Consider the following 20,289-nt stretch of genomic DNA (forward strand, 5'->3'; position numbering starts at 1 on the left):
GTTTTACGAGTAGAATTCCCCACGTTGTTTCGTTGGAATCGCATCCGCAAAGATATCGTTCTAGATTTGACAACTTGATGTCTAAAGATAGTGCGATTCCAGGAGTTGTCATTCACGTGTTTCGCACAAATTTTCACGTGCTAGAAGATATTATTTAATAAGAACTACGACATGTGTCGAGCAAACACTCGAGGTTTTCTCTTGTAGACATGATGTCAGATTGCAATTACGGAAGCGTTTTGCTTAGAGAGAAAATTCAGGAACAATTCGCTGGATGCTGGAATACAGTTCACTTGCGTGACGTTTATAAACAATCGATCGATGCAAACGAACCGTATCGATTGCCGTCATAAAATGTGTTTTTACGTTGATTATGATAATAAGAAAACCTGCAAGTCATTGCATCTGAGAGAATGACCGTGAAGGAGGTGGAAATGTTCCTGAATTCTTTCTTAATTCGTGTTACTCGAATGCAAAACATTCTCTCATTGAAAACTCGCAATTTCTATTACTTCTTGGAATTGTCCGTATCCTCCCACTTTTTTCTCCAATGAGAAGGTGAATCACTAGCAACTGGCCTTGTGTATGTGACCTGCTGAGAGCTTGATACTATCTTCGACGATTTTTTGAAATTGTTATGAATAAACGAGTTTTGTTTTTATATCTCTTGACACGCGTCTTTGATAACAAAAAAGTGAGTCATGAGTACCATGAATTGACCTCAGACGTGTAACTCACATGCACTACGTAATCTGTTTATTGTATTCATCATTTTTTAGTATTCGTGAAAGTCAGCTATTCAGTAAGCTTCGTTTAAGCCTTCTACAAGATTAAGATAAATCTCCAATATCATCAGCTAGACTCTAGACCCTCACACGCTATAAACATAAACTGGCTAACTTCGACTCTATAACGAGTATATCGATATAAGAAATCGTTTCGTAATACGAACCACGCGAACAGAGCTTGATCGATACTCGACTCCGTTTGATCACTCCAAAATTACGGCTGAGTGATGGACAGCTTATCACTCGCGTCGATAAGGATGCATCGATGGCTAGGCAAAGGCGGGATTATGCAGTTTATCTAAACCTCGGCTCGGACGTTTTTAAAAATGATTCGTCCCACCATCAGCTGCGTGCGACGCTCGAGGATTCGGCGATCACGGTAAATGACGCACAAGTGTGCTTTTATCGTGAGATCCCGTGACGTCGTGCTTATCGTATAAATTATCCACCGGTGGAGGCCTGTTCGTCAGTTCAGCGTTTCTCCTCGCACGAGCGAGGCAAGGAGACTTCCTCTTCGACCAGACACTCACAGCTTGGAACTGTTTCAGTTCTACTTCAACGTTCTAGTCACTACCGTCAGTATACAAAGGTGAGCATTTTTACTGTGTTCTACCCTTAGTTAGAACATGGACTCCCTTTATTTCTTTCCATATTTTCCTTACACAGACTCTTCTTAAATTAATGTGCAGGATGGTCGGTAACTGGTGGTACAAGCGATCAGAGAGTAATTATACATAAAAAATAAGTTGAAAATATAGAATAATATTTTTCTCGTATGGGGCTTGGTTTTTGAGAAAATCGACTTTAAATATGTTTATGAAAGTAAAAATTTAGTTCGAAGAATAGAATTGTGTATTCGACAGAATGGACAACATTATAACAATTTCTTTCATAATAATAAATTTATCGTAGTATTTTGGTTTAGCGTGAATTCTCGATTACCCAGTACAACAAACACAATTTTGAGCTAAGACAATACTTTACGTTGAGTAAAGACATAGTTATGACATGTTATTCTATATTCTCGATTAATTTTTTTATGTAGAATCATTCCCTGATCGATTGTACCATTAACTATCGACCACCCTGCATATGTAAACGTTAGAAGTGACCACTGCAATTACATTAATTCTAAATTCTAGAATCACCGAAGTTAATGTATCGCGAATGTATTTCCATTTCGAGTGACACAATGTGAAGAGCGAGATTTTTTAGTTCTCATTTTGAAGCTGTTTATATTTAGCAAACACACGTCTATTTGTGGTGAAAATTTTGTTAAGTGAATTTTGACAGTCAAAAACTTCCCTAAAATAAGCAGCTTCTAATAAATTATTAGAAATGTGAACAAAATTATTTATTGCAAGTGTATTAACGAATAACTGCATTTGTTAGTAATAAAAATAAATGGGAATTTATACGATCTACTCTGCTGCTGAGTCGTTAAAGTAGACCAATTTTTATGACCCTTACTATTTAGAATGTTCAACAAGTGTCAGAAATTTTAAGCGTTGATTCTATATGAATGTCAAAATAAAACGAAATTGTGTTTGGAACTTCGTTTCAGAGTTATTGCTTATTACCAAAACATTTCAATTTCGCGTGAAATGTGTCTGACTAGAGACTTAATTTACTTCCAGTGCGCATTAGCCAGACGCAACGAAGTCAGTAGAATATGTCGCAAGTCAGACACATTTCACTCGCATTTTAAACGTTATCTCAACAATTATTAATAACTCGAGAACGAAGCCTGAAATGCATCAAGCTGCTTGAAACACATTTTCCTCTGACTTTAGCATGTAGAATCACCCCTAAAGTTCCTGACATCCATCATCCAACACCCTGCACTTATCGTACATCTTCCATATAAATTACCTACATTTCTTAGTTTACTCAATCTTGCCTTTGTTTCATTTGCAGATGTTGATTGGTGGAGCAGTAAGCTACGTCGCTGGCAGGCAAGCAGTTCGCACAGTTTACTGGCGAACTGCGAATAATGGTCGGCTGCTGAAGACGGCGAAGACCTGTATGTTCCAAGGGCCGCCGAAACCTGCACCGTCCTCGACGTCGGCGTCTTCGGCCTTCCAGGGCGACTCTCACATAGATCCCATACCAAACGTGGTGTTGAATCGCCGAGATTAGAAAGCAATTAGCATGACACTAAATCGAAGAGTTGGGGAACTGAGAGGGGGAAGAGACTGTACAGGGGGGACCGTTTGACAACTTAGTTTTGTACATAGTCAATACTAATTTAATTTAAGTTAAGACATATTAATAGCTTGTACGTTCACTAGAACGATTATAGAATAAATGTAATATTTATTTTCTTAACACAGTGGTTCTACTTTCATTTTTTTTGCTATTTTACTGTAGTTTGTTACGATGGAGACGCTCGACAGTTTCTACGCGCTGAAATCTCGGATGCGAGTGTATCGCGTTCGATGAACCGTCAAAATTGCATGGAGTTATTATCGTGTCATATTTGAACTTTGAAATAAGACCATGTCGTTTAGCGTCACGGCCTGTTCTTAGAGAATAGAAGCTTTTATTCGAAATCATCCTTAGAGGCGATAAGAATTGATCGTTGCAATTGACTTCCGCTCCCATCGTTGCTCCCTCTGATGCGCTTTATCGGTCATATTAATATTGTTAATGATATTGCAATCTCCTTGGTGACGTCAATGCACAGAATCCGTGGCCCCCGAGTTTGCCAGGGAGAACGGCGAAGTTGGAAACTTGGGTCAAAGACGCAGAGATATTCTGCGCAAAGTTGTTCGATCGATCGATGTTGAGGAAGATTAGAGAACGTCTCTGCTAACGTTTTTTTCTTTAATTCGAAGAGTAAATTGAATCTTTCGACAACGGTTGTTGGAATTTCTCGTTTCTCTTTAAATTGAAAAGAATCTTAGGTCGTAGCTCTGGTCTTATCGGTGGTAGCAAAAGAATACTGCAATCACGCACACGTATCGTGGCTGTGCGATGTTACATGCGCGATGCACTGATATCGTTAAACATGCGTCACTGTTTAACATGGATCATCTCAGGCGGAAAATTCAAACCAACCACCTGAGAGAATATTACCCTTTTTATTGTGATATGGGCTCTCGAACTTATCCCTTTGATATTGCACAGCTTATGCAAGCCCCAACTCTGTTCCCTACTATTTACATACTGAAATTATCGCTTGCATGGGCTCATTTAAATATAAGGTGTCTGCTATTAGGCACCTAGTTACGAGTTTTTGAATTTTCATATATTGGAATTTTTTCATATTTAAATTTTGAAATATTCATATTGCCAAACATTCAAAATTTCAAATTTTCAAATGTTTAAGTATTTAATATTTCGAATACTAGAATTTTCTTAAATTTTATGAAAATAAAGAACTGTTTAATTACTTATAATCTGAAGTTCTAGATGCATCAATCCAATACATCCCCAAACCATCTATTTCTAATTTTAATATTTATCAATAAAATTCGTCATCTTTTCACTTGCGTCACCTTCACAAGAAGTAAATTACGTTTCCTGTACATGTAGAAATTCCCTATTCGTGAATTAATATAGCGCAATAAAAGGCACAAGGAATTCTTGTATTATCCCTAAAAAAATTACTTCTCATCAATCACAGTATTCTATAACACGATCTCGATTACGGTTTCCAGAAAATTACACTGCAGAATTTCTGACTCCTTCCCTAGAAACGATAACAATTATTAGCGCAAATGGAGTTCATGAATTTATCGAGATAAATAGAAGGACGCGAGTTACGATGCAGGTCAAGGTCTCGATCGTTCAACGCAAAGTCGTTGGCAGCATGGTAAAGGTTTCCCTAAACGCGCGTCTCAAAGCTACACCATTTGCCAAGCAAAACTGTGTTTGACATACGAGTGACAAGTTCATAACGACCCTTAAACGACGAGGTACGCTCCCCTTCGTCTTCTTCAATCGTATTCAATCAACCGAGACATTCTTTAAATAACCCCCTTCCAGGAATACCCAAGAAATCAACCATCCGAAGAAAATACGATACCGAAATTCCCAGACGCGAATACGTTAGAACAGTGGCATCTGCCTGCGATCCTCAGAAACCAAATTCAGCCAGCGATCAATCGCGCAAGAATCACGGAAGAAAGAGAAAGTGTAAGAGAGCAAGGGTGGCTGGAGAGGGATCGGAAACGAACTCTAGCGACAGCTTCGAATCCCACTCCACAGACTTCCATTCAACCCTGAATCCTCAAAAGATACTCCAACACTTTGCTTCAACCCTCAACCATTCCCAAGTCAGATCCTCCAAAAACTCGTCTCCAAACCTCTCAAACTCCTTTCACCGTGAAGTTTAATTGAATCAACGAAATTGCTTGAAAACTCACGCGAGGGAGGATCGAACGACCCTCGCTACCGGCGGCATAGTCACAATATATCGCGCTGGAGGGGTGGACACGCGGGCGTGCATAGTTGCGCGGGCGCACTGTCAAGATTATCGATTTCGCGAGCAAAAGGTGGCACACGGTTGGCCATCGATTCGACGCTCGTCTAAAAGGATTGTAGCTGGTGATTCCGAAAAGACGGGACACTCGACGGTGGGAACGTTCGCTGTAGGAGCTTGAGGCCGCGGTGTCCGTGAAGCGGCCTAGAGAATCGTTTCGTGATCGTGGCCACGGTTGCTCGCGCGGTTCGATCGACGCGATCCCCAGCTCGTGGAAGAGGAAACGGGAGATTCGGGTAGCTGCTTAGGGGCCAGTCATGCAGAATTATGGTCACGAGGACTATGATTACGGGGGCGGGGAGGGAGTGTCGGAGCAGAGCGCTGGGAGAAGCCTGCCCCAGGTGCCGGGTGTCAGGCCCATGGTGGACCCCCAGGCCCATGGCGAGGTCGACCCCAGCTTATACCCACAGCCGAAGGAAGCGACGCACAAGATCCGTGGCAAGAGTGACGTGATCGAGTACCTCTTCGGGGCTGTCGATCAGGAGCTCCTCACGGTGAAAACCTTCTACTTCTTCTTCTACTCGGCCTTCGGATCCCTGTTCCCTCTGATGGGAGTCTACTTCAAGCAGATGGGAATGAACGCGGGTCAGTGTGGTCTGTTGATCGGAATCAGGCCCCTAATTGAGTTCCTCAGTGCGCCCTTCTGGGGCTCCTTGGCCGATAGGTGAGCGATTCAATGTGTATAATCCGATGGTATAATCCTCTTTCTGGTGATGTGGCTCCAAGATGAGGAAATGCGAGCCATGTTTCTTTTCGAGAATTTTATGAGTTGCTTTTATTTCTGTATAGAAGGTTCAGTATGTACTTTTAACTGAAGAAAAGTGAAGTAGAAGTTCTTGATTTCTGTAGGAATTCATGAGTCCAAGAATTTTGGACACTAATGGTTTCAAATGAAAGCACGTGACATATGTTAGTTTAGCTTATAAGTACACATATAGAGAATACTCAGACTTTCTTCATCGATTGCTTGGACATCAGTCAGTTCCTCGACTAGGTGAACTTTCTTTCCAGGTGGCAGAAAGGCAAAATGATCCTTCTAGCCTCTCTTTCTTGCTGGATTATCTTCACTCTTCCTCTGGGATTTATTCAACCCCCAGCTACGTCCTGCATGGTCTTGCGAAATAATACTGTGTACTTGGAAGCGTCCGGTCCTGAACAGAGAATTGTCAAAAGATCGGTTGACCTAGAAGACTACTATCACCAACACGATGATTCCTGCCTGGAAGTTGCTGCAAACGTCGTCTTCGAGAGGTTACGCAAAGGAGATCAGTCGACGTTGATAATCCGTACTCAGAAGGATCGATCTCATGAGGGTGAAAATTATGATCTCAATAATAATAGAGTTCGAAGGGAAGTATCCACGACGGAAGAGAACCCTGTCGAGGACCTCAAATACAAACAGCTGGTGTTCGAGGATACTTCGAGTGATCCTGAGGCCAAGACCATCGACTTTGAGACTCTGCAGAGGAAGAATCGTCCAGCGGATATACTTGAGTACAAACGTTTCTTGAACGTGAGTTTTGTTGCATGTTGGATCCATCTATAACTTTTAAGAATCTTATAGACACCACACTTTGAAAATTTTAGATAGTAAATTAAAGGTGCAAAAGTTCGTAATTTTGAAACGAGTAGAAACATATAACTAATTGTTTGATTGCACACGTGTAAAATGCTATTTTTAAAAAGTTTTTGCCCCTGACTCTCGGCTCTAGATATCAAAATCTTGCTTTATCCATTTTACTGATAGTATGTTTTGATTCCAATGTCACAGACTCCGAATTCATATCAATATCCAAACATTCTGTGTCTGTAGTTAAAGATTAAAGGGCAAAGACTCATCGAGTACTCCTGTTCCAGAACCAACCCTTGGATGATGGAAAGCCACCGAAGAAAGCCTACACGCATAGCAAGACCCGCGTGAAAACACCCCCGACAAAGGTAATGGTGAAACGGGATTCGAGACAACGGTGGTCGTCAATGGAGAGTCTGTTGGAGAAGGAGGAGGAAGACGTGACGAAGGAGAACACCGATAAGAACAATTACTTGTTCTCTCGGCAACGATGGTCATCGATGAAGACGTTGCCAGATAAAGGAGAGGAGGATCAGTCGCTCGAGGAAACCGAGGAAGACGACGATGAGGAAGAATTTGAGGAACCATTGGTTAGAACTCGACGATACATCAGAATACCTCACGATGGTCAGAGTCCCCACCCGGTCTCATATGCTGCCAACTACAACGAACGAGAGAACAAGGGATGGGTGAAGCCACTGTTCAGCACCATTGTCTACAGACTGCCAGTAAAATTCTTTTTACACTTCTGAAGAATTCTGTTCAAGTTGTACACATGGTCGATCAACGGGTTATTGTTTTAGGATATCCAAAAAACATTCTTCTTGCTGTTGTTGCTGGTGATTGTTGGCGAATTCTTTTCGGCGCCAGCGATCACGTTGGCAGATTCGGCTGTCATTACTCTGCTGGGCGAAGATGCTGATAGGTAAAGTTCCACGATCTTTATCGCCTTGAATAATATCGTCGATGATTGATATTTTGGATTTAATGTTAATCACTTTTCAGAAAATGTTAATCCATTCGAAATTGGGATCTTATTAAAAAGCGATCACACAGAAATCCTAATACTGATTTTAATTTCTTTCTATCAAGTATTAATCTTATCTTTCTAACATCTTCTTAAGTACTGATCGATAATATCAATTTTTAATAAGATATTGATCGTATTGAATGCAGATGTACTTAATGATTAAATGTAGATAGTGTAGAAATAGAGTAATAATTTCAGAAGCGACATAAAACGACAAGTGAAGCATTTAATTATGTAATATTCTTATTATTGGCTTCATATTTGGAATATGAAGAAGTTCTCACAAAAGCTCTCTCAAAAGCTTTCACAAAAGCTTTTCAAAATCCTTGCTTTCGATTACAGGTACGGCCATCAGCGAATGTTCGGCAGCTTGGGCTGGGGTTTAGCCATGTTTTTCGTGGGTATTGCTCTAGATAACAGCACTGCCTTCCCAGAACATCCCTGTGGCCCAGACGCGAGGGAAAAGAATTACACAATCTGTTTCGCGATTTTCTGCGTTCTCATGGGCGCAGCGTTGATCACAGCCACGCAAATTAACTTCAAGTACGACGTGGTCGCTTCAGAGCCAGTGAGTAGCAGTCGAATCGAACGAAAAGCATCTTCCAAGAGGAACTAGATTCATACAGTTTGTTCTGTTGCTCAGGAAGTGGTGAAGCCCGCGGCTGAACCGACCAGGGAAGAGCAACTGCAGAGCCAACTGTCTCAGCAGCTGAATTTACCCAGTCTTCAGGATTCATCGGCTGCGGTGAATCCGAAACCCCCACCGCCAGAGGGCAAGGTATTAGATCATTGCCCTTTTTAATTGCTGTCTTTTTGTCGCTAATTTCGACAGAGCCAGACTAACTCAAGTCCATTTTTTTCAAAATTTTTTACAAGATCTTATTGCTTTTTCTTCATTTTACTAGAATAATAGGAATTTAGTTAAGTTACGTTATAAGTGAAGGAAATTTAATAGTATAAATTATTTTAAATACTATGTTAAGAAATAGGTAATCCCATTTGCTTTTCGGGTCTCCTGAAAAATAACAAAAATGGACTTCAGTCTGCGTTAGGTTTTCAATCTAAGTAGCTTAGATTTGTTTTCTGGACTACAAACTTCTCTGTTGCTTCAGACAAAAATGTTCGCCCAAACGATGCGAGAAATCCCAGAATGGGTGACGGTGCTGAAGCAGTTCAAGGACCTTAAATGTGCCTCGTTTCTTTTCGTGGCCTGGTTCATGGGCTTCGGCATCGGCCTGATCTTCACCTTCCTCTTCTGGCATCTTCAGGACTACGGTGGCACACCCACTCTGTTTGGAGTTGCTTCTGTCATTAATCACATATCAGAGATATTCGCTTACTTCTTCAGTTTCAAGCTGATCAGGCAGATGGGTCACGTTAAGGTAATCCACGTTTCTAAATATCTTCATTAGCAGAGATTTATAAGGATACTCAATGATATTCCTTTAATGCATGTCACACCAAAGTAAGGTCACTTAGAAAAATTGAAACAAGTGTAGATATAAATAGGCTTTGAAAATTTGTAAATTACAGATTTGAATATTTGAAAATTTAAAGAGTCTGATTTATTAAGAGATTTATTTGAGAATTTTTAAATTCTTCAAATTCAATAGTATTAGGGCTCTTAAGTGTCCTTCCTTGGTATACTGAGGGTTAAATAGTGATTAATAATTAACAATAAGTATTTCTTCAATGGCACCTCGATTTTAGGTGTTATGTTTGGGACTGGGTGGAAACGTCCTCCGATTCTTATATATATCCTGGTTGACCACACCCTGGTGGGTGCTGCCTTTCGAATTCATTCAAGGAATAACTCACGCCGCTGTCTGGGCCGCGTGCTGCAGTTACATAGCGCACAACACACCCCCGCAATTGCGTACTAGCGCGCAAGGTGTTCTCCAGGGAGTTCATCATGGACTTGGCCGAGGATGCGGGGCTGTAATCGGTGGATTGTTTGTCGACGCTTACGGTGAGTTCTCATTTTTTCATGTTCTTAAGTTCCGTCCTTCAAGAGTCATTTTATCGATACACCTTGAACAGGTACTTGAACTCCTTCAAATTTTTAGTAGTAATACAATACTATCAGTATATCAGTAAAACCGAAAAAGTAGCACGATGGATGTTGCCATGATTATTAATACTAAGAATACTAACATCAGTATTACATCACATCAGTATCAATATAACAATGAAATTGATAATGACAATTTCATAGCCTTTTCTGAATGTTCGAATGTTATTCTGGAATGTTATTTGCTTCACAATTATCCCCTGAAATTTCTAACAATTTATGAGGTATACACTTCATGCACAATATTCGTGCCCAGATCAGTCTCTAATTGTCACCAGTTCGCAACTGTTCTTTTCAATGCCTATTTCAGGTACGACCGCGACGTTCAGAGCGTACGGGCTGTGCTGTCTCCTGGTGCTCGGAGGGTTCGTGTTCATCAACTTCTACAGGAAAGACACGGGCTTCGTGTCAGACCTGCCGCAGACGGAGGATCCTCACCAAGTAGCGGAGGCGACACACTTGGCGCCTCACGGTGTGCCCAGCAACGCCATACCTCGAGCACTCAGCTCGACTCGCCTGCACGAGCTGGCCAATCAGGATTCCGGCTACGGTGCCACGTATCAGACCTCGGGTGGTAACCTCGGTGTACCTGGTGCGAACGGAGGTGAGATAAGCGTGGATTCCCCGATTTAAACTCCCGTCGAGGCGGGAGATCGACCCTGGCCTTATCTGAGACTCTCGACTGATAGCCTCGGTTGCTTCCAGGTCCCGTGAACCCGACGAATCCATTTCTGAACGGTGGAGGCGGCGGCGGTGGTGGATATAATTACGGTATGACTGGCAAAGGCGAGGACGAGTATATCCGTAGGAGCTTCCAGGTTTAGTAAAATCATCCCAATTAAAACGTCCCCGAGGAAGACGTTTTTTGTGACAAAAAAGACAGTTGAAAGAAAACTTCTACGCAAGGCTATACTCTCTGAACGAACATTCACGCTTCTCTTTGCCATTCACGCGTCTCGAGATTGCACAAACTCACGTTTCATCATTAGACCCGATACTTCATTCTTAACCTAAAGCTGCGTCCTGGCTGAAGCAACAACGAGGAACTATCTGTTGATGTTCGGTGTTTCGTGAAATAGTTGCCGCATGTTTCTTCACGTCTTTTTATCTTTCTATTGTCAGTAGCAGACGTTACTGCTTGTTGCTTGTTTTTGTTCGATGTGGTAAATACCAATGAAGAGGAAACTCTTGAGTCAGATACGTCAGTGCATTCTTTTGTTTTTATAGCTTAACGTGTACGTAGGCTTATGAAATTGTACTAATTCACAGACACAATAATACAGATAGGGAATGTGAAGTCAACTCCTCTGTAACCCGCTGAACTTTTCATCTCTGCTCTATAAGAACAAATCTGTGGTTGTAACGCAGAATGACCTACGTTACAAATGTTTGTTTTCGAGACATTAGCATTTTATTTTCAGCTTTAGTACTGCCTTATAGATTCTTTGAATCCGTATTTTTAATTGAAAAAATTCTTCTAACGCCCTTTCCTCTTTCTGAAAATATAAATTCTATATTTTAGATCTGAATTAAGATCTTAACTCGAATTATTTGAAAATGTGACATAGATCTTGCTTTACAGCTACACAAATATAGCTTTAAAGCACAAATAAAATCCAAATGTTCTTCTACCTATACTGCTTCAACATGAAGAAAATTTATCATACATCTTGATAGATCTGTCCATTAGAGTCTTTTTGAAACGTACATCAACATCAGGCAACAAAAAGTCCCTCATTATTGCTTCAGTAAAGACTCAGTTGAATGCTACACGAATAATACCTAACACAATTTCTCGTTCCCCGCAGCTCTACAATGAAGTGATTAGCAGAGAGTTCGACCTGGTCAAGCCACCGCCGATAGTGACCCATTTACACGCTCAACAACCATGCACCAATCCTTTCCATCAGCACGACTACGAGTGGTAACAGTCCGAGGCGATCGAACCTGCTCGAGGTGATCAGGATGGTCGAACGCTGCTCGTCAGCAGGATCGTTCTCCGGGTAGCCACGAACGGAGGAGGACCACGTTGAGACAGTTACCACGAGTTCCATACGAAGCCAAGAGAATTGCAGGAATCGAGTTTAACCCCGTCGAGCGCGATCGTTCGATCTACACGAGTCGATAAACGTTGCGTCGCGGGCTGTTTTGAAGCTGCGAGCCAAACAAGACGCTTATCGTCCAGTTTTCGAAGGGAATTCGCAGAACCGCGTTATCTTCTTCCTTGTTGAAGACTTCGGAATCGTGTCGACCTCGAACGTCACAGTCTGGGGGGAGTCATTCAACGAAGAGGTTAACGCGTTGTTTCCAAAAAAAAGCAAAGTCGAAGTAGATAAATCGCCGCCAAGACTGATCGACGAGACGACGATCCGAAAGTGCCTGGCTCCTCGAGACACTGAACGCGCTTCGATCGCTATCGTGTTTACGGATCGCCTTAAAAATCGTTGGGGCTGTCAGTTTCATAACAGAGTGACGCAATCAGACGCGAAAAAATATTCCGTGAAGCACGAGTAACGAGGGGATCGATCGCGCTCGAGGGGGCGGGAGGACATCGAATGACACGGATATGAAATTGACAAGCGCGGAACAGGGCGGACGGAGCTCCTGGACGCGCAAAGGATCGAACTTCGGAGAATCGACGAGAGCACGCGCGAAACGAAGCAAAGCCATCCGAGAGATGTATTTTGTTAGAGTGTAACGCAGACTTGATGGATTGCTCGATCGTCTGAGTATGAAAACTTAGGGGCTCGTAACGAAAACGATCTCTTTCAACTGTTGTCTTCTTCAAAGAGAACAAAGAAATAGTCTTTTATTCTTGTTCAATAAATTCAACTTTTTTTAACAACATATTCTAGGATTGTCTTCGTTATGGGCCTCTGAATGATCTTTTATACGATCGGGGGTCGCGCAAACTGCTCTATACTGACGAAAACACTATTGTACAGCGGAATTTTTTGTGTGAATTAAGGGATGTGGGAATTTACGAGGTGGTAAAGTTTGATAGCCATTGAGAGCACAGTGGGCTGTAAATTATGAAGCGATATTTGTCTAACACGAGTATAAATTATACAAAAGTTATCAGTTTTACTGTGTTTGACTAGGTCGTCAATTTTATAGATCGTAAATAGAATGTAGTAAAAATTTAATATTTTCTGGAAAAGACCAAGTGAGAATATTTGTCACATCCTCTCACGTGTGTATCGAGGATATTATTTTGAAATTTACAGCTCCTATACGCCCTCAAAATATATCACACTGTGGCGCCTTCTAAACTCCCACATAGTAAGCCCCACTTAACTGATACACGTTCTCCTAAAACAGACACGTCTGCATCCCCATTTTGTATTGGCAGTGCCGCTTTTCTACATGAAACTGATATCCAACATAAAGGACGAAATTCGAACTACCCTCGACGCTATGACACAAAGAATTGATTTATAAAATCGCTATACCACAGTGAAACGTGAAATTCGCCTGACTCCCCGGATAAAAGATACTCGGCGGTACCTGTGAGGTATCAGTTATCCGGGACTCGCTGTACCCTTTAAACTCTATGTAATATTTGCGTGACTAAATGTACCTAGTACTACGGCACAACACAATTTGCGGGGTCGCTTCAACGAAAATACTTGTATTTCATAGACTTTTTATCCATGGTGGAACCAATCGAGGGATGAGATTCTCTCTCGAATTCGAGGGACGATGGGTTCTCTAAAACCTCATCATCACCTCGAACGCAACCACCTCGATGTATTATTGTGTATCGATCGCGTACTCTTTGCTTCTTGTTTCATCGCGATTCTGGTCGCTGAAATTGCTATCCAGCGTCCTCCAGAAACGAAGACACGGAATTGGGACTGCGGATGAAAGCAAGAGGATCGCAAGCACTCATTGTAAATACTCTCTCTATCTTTCTATCTATCTTCTATCTCTTGTTCTACTCCTCTTCCTGCCTTCTTCTCGCGTGAACATTGTAACCAGTGTTTCTCGTTCACCTTTGTTTTCCATTTATAGGCTGAACGTTGCTCGTTGCGTGTTGTATCTATAAAAACGTTTTACTTGTACTTATAATCCGGTAGAGAATCTATCGAGATAGCTCGTATTGTACTGTTTTATTATGTAAGCAGAACACACTTTTCCGCGATAGGTGTACGATATTGTTGAAAATAAATGAGGATTAAGTGGGTCGCCGATAAAGACGGGGACGGAGACTGATCTATAAGGTTGAACGCACGAGGGAAGAACCATTAGACATGCACACTTGCCTGGACCGAGACATTCGTCAAAGTGAACTATACTGAATCGAACGACCTCTCGATTTGAACATTTTAAGTGGGTTAATACCTCTTCTTGTAAGCTCGATGTAACTCTCCACGTCTTTTGGAATTATTCCAAATGTTTCCTGTTACTGTCACCTTTGGTGCGACAAGAATAAGTTATCAAAGAATTGATTGGGTTCCAGATGCTATTAAGGGTGACCTAAATTTCGTTTTGCAAAATCCTAGAATTCACATTTCGTTGTAATCCTAATTTCAAATTCACTTGCTCTCATTTGTAGACAATTCTCATATTCTGACTTCATCATCAGGAATCGCGAACTTAAGAGAAAACGTCGAGTCACGTTAAAATCATATTTAAATTCAAAAAACAATTTGAAGTGTTTAACTGAAGAACAGAATATTGTATATAGAAAATCGTCATATTATTTATTAGTATATAGAATAATAGTATATATTAGTATATATTAGTATATAGAAAATCTTAGTAGTTAGATCATTCCTTTGTTTCATATTAAACACGCGTAGATTTGAAATGACCCGACAATATACGAAGCAACCACTAAAGATAGTTGCATAATAATAGAACAGAAAGTCACTCGATTCGCGATAGCCTTCAAGAATGTCCACCACGATTCAGGCAAGTCGCGCGTATAGCCTAATTCGAACTCGCTCGAATCTCGTGCCGCTGCGAAAGGGAAACGAAGCGAACTCTCGTTTACGAGGCACAAGCTAGAAGTATGTAACGTTGTACCTATGCATATCTCGTCAAAGTTAAAGTTACACCTAAGGGCATAGCGTTGTATGCATCCGAGTGCTTTAGCTCAGTATTGTTACGTAAACGTATGAACAGTATCGATTACATAATTAATTGTGTACTCGCTTCGGTGGTACGTACACTACAATTGGATTGGAACATAATTAATTGTAAGTGTGTGCATCGGAGTGAACGCGTGTTCAGTGTGGACACGTTCCACGGGATCACCCCTAGAGGAGTATGTACCTAGCGTTTCGAGGACACCTTCCACCGAAACTGATATAGGCTTAGTCGCCGTGTGCAATCGTTCGAATCTCATATACCGATCGAAACACAGTGGAACTCCGTTTATCCGAACTTGTTAACGAAGAAATTCGTATAATTGAATTATTAACATGATAGGAGATGCTACTCGTAGACTTTCGTTCAAAGGTATAAATTTAAAAGCTAGAGTTTTTAGAGAACTGATCAAGATTTAGTTTTAATTAACTATAGCAATATTACTTAATTCGTGTGTAGTCCAGTTTGACTCACTGTTAAAAGCTATGACAATAATTTAGTTCACATTATTTTTGGTCAAAGTAATGGGAATAGCATTCAAAGACGTGGAACGTTGTTTCGAGTCGACGTATGAAAGTAACGAACTTGTTAATATTTGTTTAAGTTTTAATTGAAATTTAGACTAGTTTAAGCGTTCTTGTAGCTAGAGTGACGCTCGACAATACGACAGTTTAGATAAAGGTTAAAGTTCGTTAGAATTTCGTTCGAATAAATGGAGTTTTACTGTCCAAACACAGAACATGGATCCACGCTCTCGTTGCTTAGTTCGAAGGTACGCGCATGCACAATACGAGCAAGCTGACCATACATATCGATTAATCGTACGGACCACTATAGTAGTTTAACATAGGCTAGAAACAGAGCATACTGAATGCTTACGAATTGGTTGCTTATAGTGCTCGATATTGCGATCGCCTAAAAATTTCATTACTCTTTGTCAATGTCGATAGCTACATATTGCTCTCCGAGTTTCTGGCGTTCTGATCCGCCTTCGTGTTCGATTCACGCTCGCAAGCTAAGCTTCTGCCCTTAGAATCAAATTGTGAACACGCGGTGAAAGGCGTGCTCGAAATAAATGCAATACGAGGTGTTACCAATTATTTTTTTCGTTTTTGAACATGGTTCAATCGATGTTCGATCTTGATCGTACTACTCTACGATCGCACATACACCCTCGCTTAAAATTATTAAGACACCTACTTTTTTCAAACTATCCCTATGAAGTCGCTTTTTTTTTTACAATTTTTAGTATGAATATACAGGTACTAAATATACTTTAATTTTATGGATATGAAAAATTTAATTATGTATTTAAATCCTTGAAATTGTTACATATTTATAGCATGTGTCTTCACTGTATTTTGTTTTAGTTTTCACAACTTTCTCTACATATTTACTGTAATTAAAGAAATGTCCTAATACTTCTGAGCGGGAATGTACGTAAACCCTTTCATTGCAAACAAGATTATCGGTAATCAAGTTTCCAAGCAATTTTATTGGATAACGAGCGACTAACGCTTCGACGACGTCTACTCAAAGTCTTCCCTAACGCGTAGAAATGTTAGTTAACTGTTCTAAACTTCTGAAGAAATATTTTAGGAAACTGTACTCGCAAAAGCAGTTCGTCGTCGAGCTGAATGTTCGACGACAATACGATAGGCTATTTTCACCCGAGGTTACTTATTCCGCGAGCGACTGGCTCGAGCATACTTTTCACCCAGACCTGTGCAATCTATGATAATTATCCTCATCGCTCGAAGGGGAGCCATTCACGACAAGTGCATGACGAAAGGTATTCGGCAAACTAAAATACATATCACCTAGGAGTTAAGTTAAACCACACGAGAAGAAAAATAAAAAAAAAAAAAAAAAAAGATCGATGTAACGTTCGAAGAAAATTTGCTTCGCACGTGATCGCTTCGTCTCGCCTCGTATCGTCGGTAGAACGACCGATAGCGATAGTTTTGTTCCCGTGAGAACGATGACTTGATAATGGGATAAGGAGATCGAATCACGATAGATTCGGGGACACGTGAGACGCGCGCAGAATCGAAGATTAAAGCTCGATCCTTGCGATCCACGACGTCTGCTTTGTTCGGCATACCCTGTTGTTTTTAGTGTGTCTGATAAGACTGAACGTAACGTAGCTGCAATCGAATTCAGTCGTCCAAGTTACCTCCTCCTCATCGACGGACAGAGTCGAATGAATTCGTAGCAAGGCCTGCCGAGGGATTCATGTGCGAAGCGCGATAACGATAGCTGTACTTTAGGTATAGCGCTATTAACAGATTATTATCAGAGGAAAAATATATACGGTAATAATGTAATTAATATACAGTTTCAAAAAAAGGATGAGCAAATGTCTTATTTTCTTCCCTATTGGAAATCTACATACACTGTTGCTCGAAAGTTTAGAGCGTTCTTTGTTATTGGACACCGAAAATTTCCTGCATATGTCTAAACGTTATAAAGATTACTGTATTTTGGAATTTGACTTTAAATTGATTTCAACTTTGCAATACCTTAGCCAATAACTGAAAAATTAATTACCAGAAGAAGGAAGACACTTTCATAAATTTGTATTACTTTTCTGCAGTTCTAACTTTTACTAGGAATTATAATGAAATACACTTTTCTTATTACCACCAGATAATATTCTCAATACCAGAGTTGTTTACTTGAAGCAAAATCTTCTTTGTTTCGAGTCGTATGCTCTAAACTTTTGTGCGTTAATGCATGTATAGTCGATGATTATAGGAGGGGAGTTCTAATGACTCGGCTATCGGCCGATGCCCGCATGTGATGCGTACTGAAATGCTTTCACTATCACTTCATTTGCGTATTTGAGAACTTTGTCAGATAATATTATTGGAATAGTTTACATTCCACTTGTATGTACTTCAAAATATTTAAATTAAGTATATCTACATGAAACCATTAGGTTGACCCATAATTGTTTATCTTAGCAAAAAAATATTTTATGAGAATTCGTGGCTTGCCTAATATCCATCACAATTATTTTCGAGTTTAATGTCGAAAGTTCTATTATTGGGCAAAAGCTTAGTTAAACATCAGAGCATCAGATAACAAATTCCAATCGCAGACTTGCAACAAATGGATTAGAAGTCGGTCGAATCAAAGTTACTTGGTCAAAAGCAAAATATGTTTTCATAATGAATAAAACATATTGCAACTTTGAAACTTCAGACTAGTATTTATGCAACGACTTGTTTATATCGCATATGATGCAAGACCAGTTCAAAATTCTTACCATGTAATTAGCATTAAAAAGTGACGTAACTGGGCGAATCCGTCTTTCTTTTTGGTCAGGACAGAGTGGGCGAAACGAGTACGATAACGCTCGACACTTGGTAAATAAAGGTTTATTACTCGTCTTTTTTCCTCTATCGATTAACTTAGTCTAGACAAAGTTACAACTAGAGGCACTAGAGTCAAGCTTAAAACTAGCCAGCTACGAGTTCGTATTATGCTCGATGTTCTCTAGGACTATGATTCCCCCGTATGATTGGAGGGAAAAATCGAAGTTGTATTCGTCGAAATCGACTAGAACTATTAATACTTAATTAGTGACTACATTATGGCTCACTCCAAGTTTTGATCACTGATCATTAAGTGGTTTCTTAAGTGATTTCTTAAGTGGTCGTAAGTACCGATTCCTGTAAAGTGTGGTAATTTGTGTGGTACAATATACGCGTGTGTATATGCTTGTATATATATAGAAAGTGTGTGTAAGTACGCGACACGTCTGTAAAGATACGAGAAAGTACGGAAGAGTTGAGAAAAAACCGCGAATCGCGTCTCCTTATACTCTACATAATAAAAATGCCATATCCTAGGAATGTAAAATATCTCAACGGTCTCGTTTTAAAATCGCTACTAATGAGTGTGTTGTGGAAAAAACGATAACGTGTCTCTGGCTGGTTACCTGTACGTATCGCGTGTATTACTAGCAATCCCTTTCTCCCTCGATTCTTCGCCGTATACCCTTTGCTCTCTAGATACTAGAGTCAAATAATCCCTTGACACGGAAACCGATAATTGATCCAGAGAATATTGTTTATTGTTATATGTTCTCTGTTTATTATCGACGGAAACTCGGTAAACATTATGGGTTAACTTCGGTGTGTTCGTGGAGATTGAATTTATATGTAATATTATATGTAAAGGCAAGAAGCAAGCGGTAAGAGGCGATTATCATGGCAACTCGTGATCATAAGATTCGATTATCCGTATCTGTTTCCTTTACGTCGCGAGAATAAACCATAATGGCACTCGGCTGATCAACGCTACATAATGTCCGAATTATATTTAAAGAACAACAAAAAGACAGAAGAGAAACCGGATTGAACAAAACTATTTGCATGATCGCGTATAAGTTACGTTCTTCGTTGGCACAAATATATGTACACTCTTTGGTCGATGTATAAATAAACACAATTCTTTACGAAAAAAAGAGAATTAGATCGCTTATTAAACAAAAACTGAATAGCCCCCGATGTTTGTACTAATTGAACTTAGAAGTCTATGGTCTTCGAGAATATACTAGTTTGACTACGTTCCTCCTGCAGAAGCGTTCGCTTCTAATAATACTTGTACAATACTGTAAACGAAACTAATCTCGTACAGCTGTCGAGTTTCTCACGCAAAACTGGACCGACACCGGGCAGTGTGTCACTACGGCAGAATTGCATTAATTATATAATACTGGCACAGTGAGGCAATGATCTTAGGATTCTCTAAGCTATTGAAATGTGTACTTATAAATTTACTTATTGACTCGTAGAATCCATCCACACTCGCACGCTGATTAGATCACTCTTAATCTTGCACTCTTTTCCATTTACTCTCTATGTAAACTAATGGTAACAACATCGAACTGTCGAGGGCCGATTCTTTGTCGACGATTGCTACCGAAATTAATCCAGCGTGATAATACCCCTTCGAGAAAAAGAAGAAAACACCTAAACAAAAATAAAAAATCGAAAACAAAAGGATTCGTGTTTTCATTAGAATAGGGTAAGAAAGGATTCACACGCCGACAAGGAATCGATTCCTGTCTTGTTTCGTCGAACTCGCGGCAAAGTACGTGATATTTGCACGTCGACGATTTTATACTCGGTCACAGCCATTGGGGATGTAACGTAACGTTATGCTTATTATCACTGTTATCTCTAAAGTCTAGGAAAAAATATTGCAGGCACGAGTTAATTCTTCGGATGCTTCGTCAAT

At 40.3% G+C, this 20,289-nt stretch overlaps 2 protein-coding genes across 4 annotated transcripts; both read left to right on the top strand.

The window, feature by feature from the left end:
• The first annotated feature begins 1,222 nt into the window (after positions 1-1,222).
• On the top strand, positions 1,223-3,116 carry LOC143183850 (uncharacterized). The gene is made up of 2 exons (XM_076385606.1): positions 1,223-1,377; positions 2,706-3,116. Exon 2 carries the CDS (start codon positions 2,706-2,708, stop codon positions 2,925-2,927), a length of 222 nt encoding a protein of 73 aa, XP_076241721.1. The 5' UTR covers positions 1,223-1,377; the 3' UTR covers positions 2,928-3,116.
• Positions 3,117-5,393: 2,277 nt separating this feature from the next.
• Positions 5,394-12,171, top strand: Jef (major facilitator superfamily domain-containing protein 6 jef). 3 transcript variants are annotated; one of them, XM_076385903.1, is made up of 11 exons: positions 5,394-5,938; positions 6,286-6,787; positions 7,132-7,572; positions 7,648-7,769; positions 8,217-8,442; positions 8,518-8,652; positions 8,987-9,256; positions 9,585-9,843; positions 10,256-10,549; positions 10,651-10,763; positions 11,754-12,171. In XM_076385903.1, exons 1-11 carry the CDS (start codon positions 5,532-5,534, stop codon positions 11,871-11,873), a joined length of 2,889 nt encoding a protein of 962 aa, XP_076242018.1. In that variant the 5' UTR covers positions 5,394-5,531; the 3' UTR covers positions 11,874-12,171. The 3 variants fall into 3 exon arrangements, with proteins under 3 accessions (XP_076242018.1, XP_076242019.1, XP_076242020.1); XM_076385904.1 differs by having other exon boundaries at positions 10,651-10,716; XM_076385905.1 differs by having other exon boundaries at positions 5,864-5,938; positions 6,293-6,787.
• The last annotated feature ends 8,118 nt before the right edge of the window (positions 12,172-20,289 follow it).

The sequence above is a fragment of the Calliopsis andreniformis genome, chromosome 9 (assembly GCF_051401765.1).
Source record: "Calliopsis andreniformis isolate RMS-2024a chromosome 9, iyCalAndr_principal, whole genome shotgun sequence".
NCBI lineage: Eukaryota > Metazoa > Arthropoda > Insecta > Hymenoptera > Andrenidae > Calliopsis > Calliopsis andreniformis.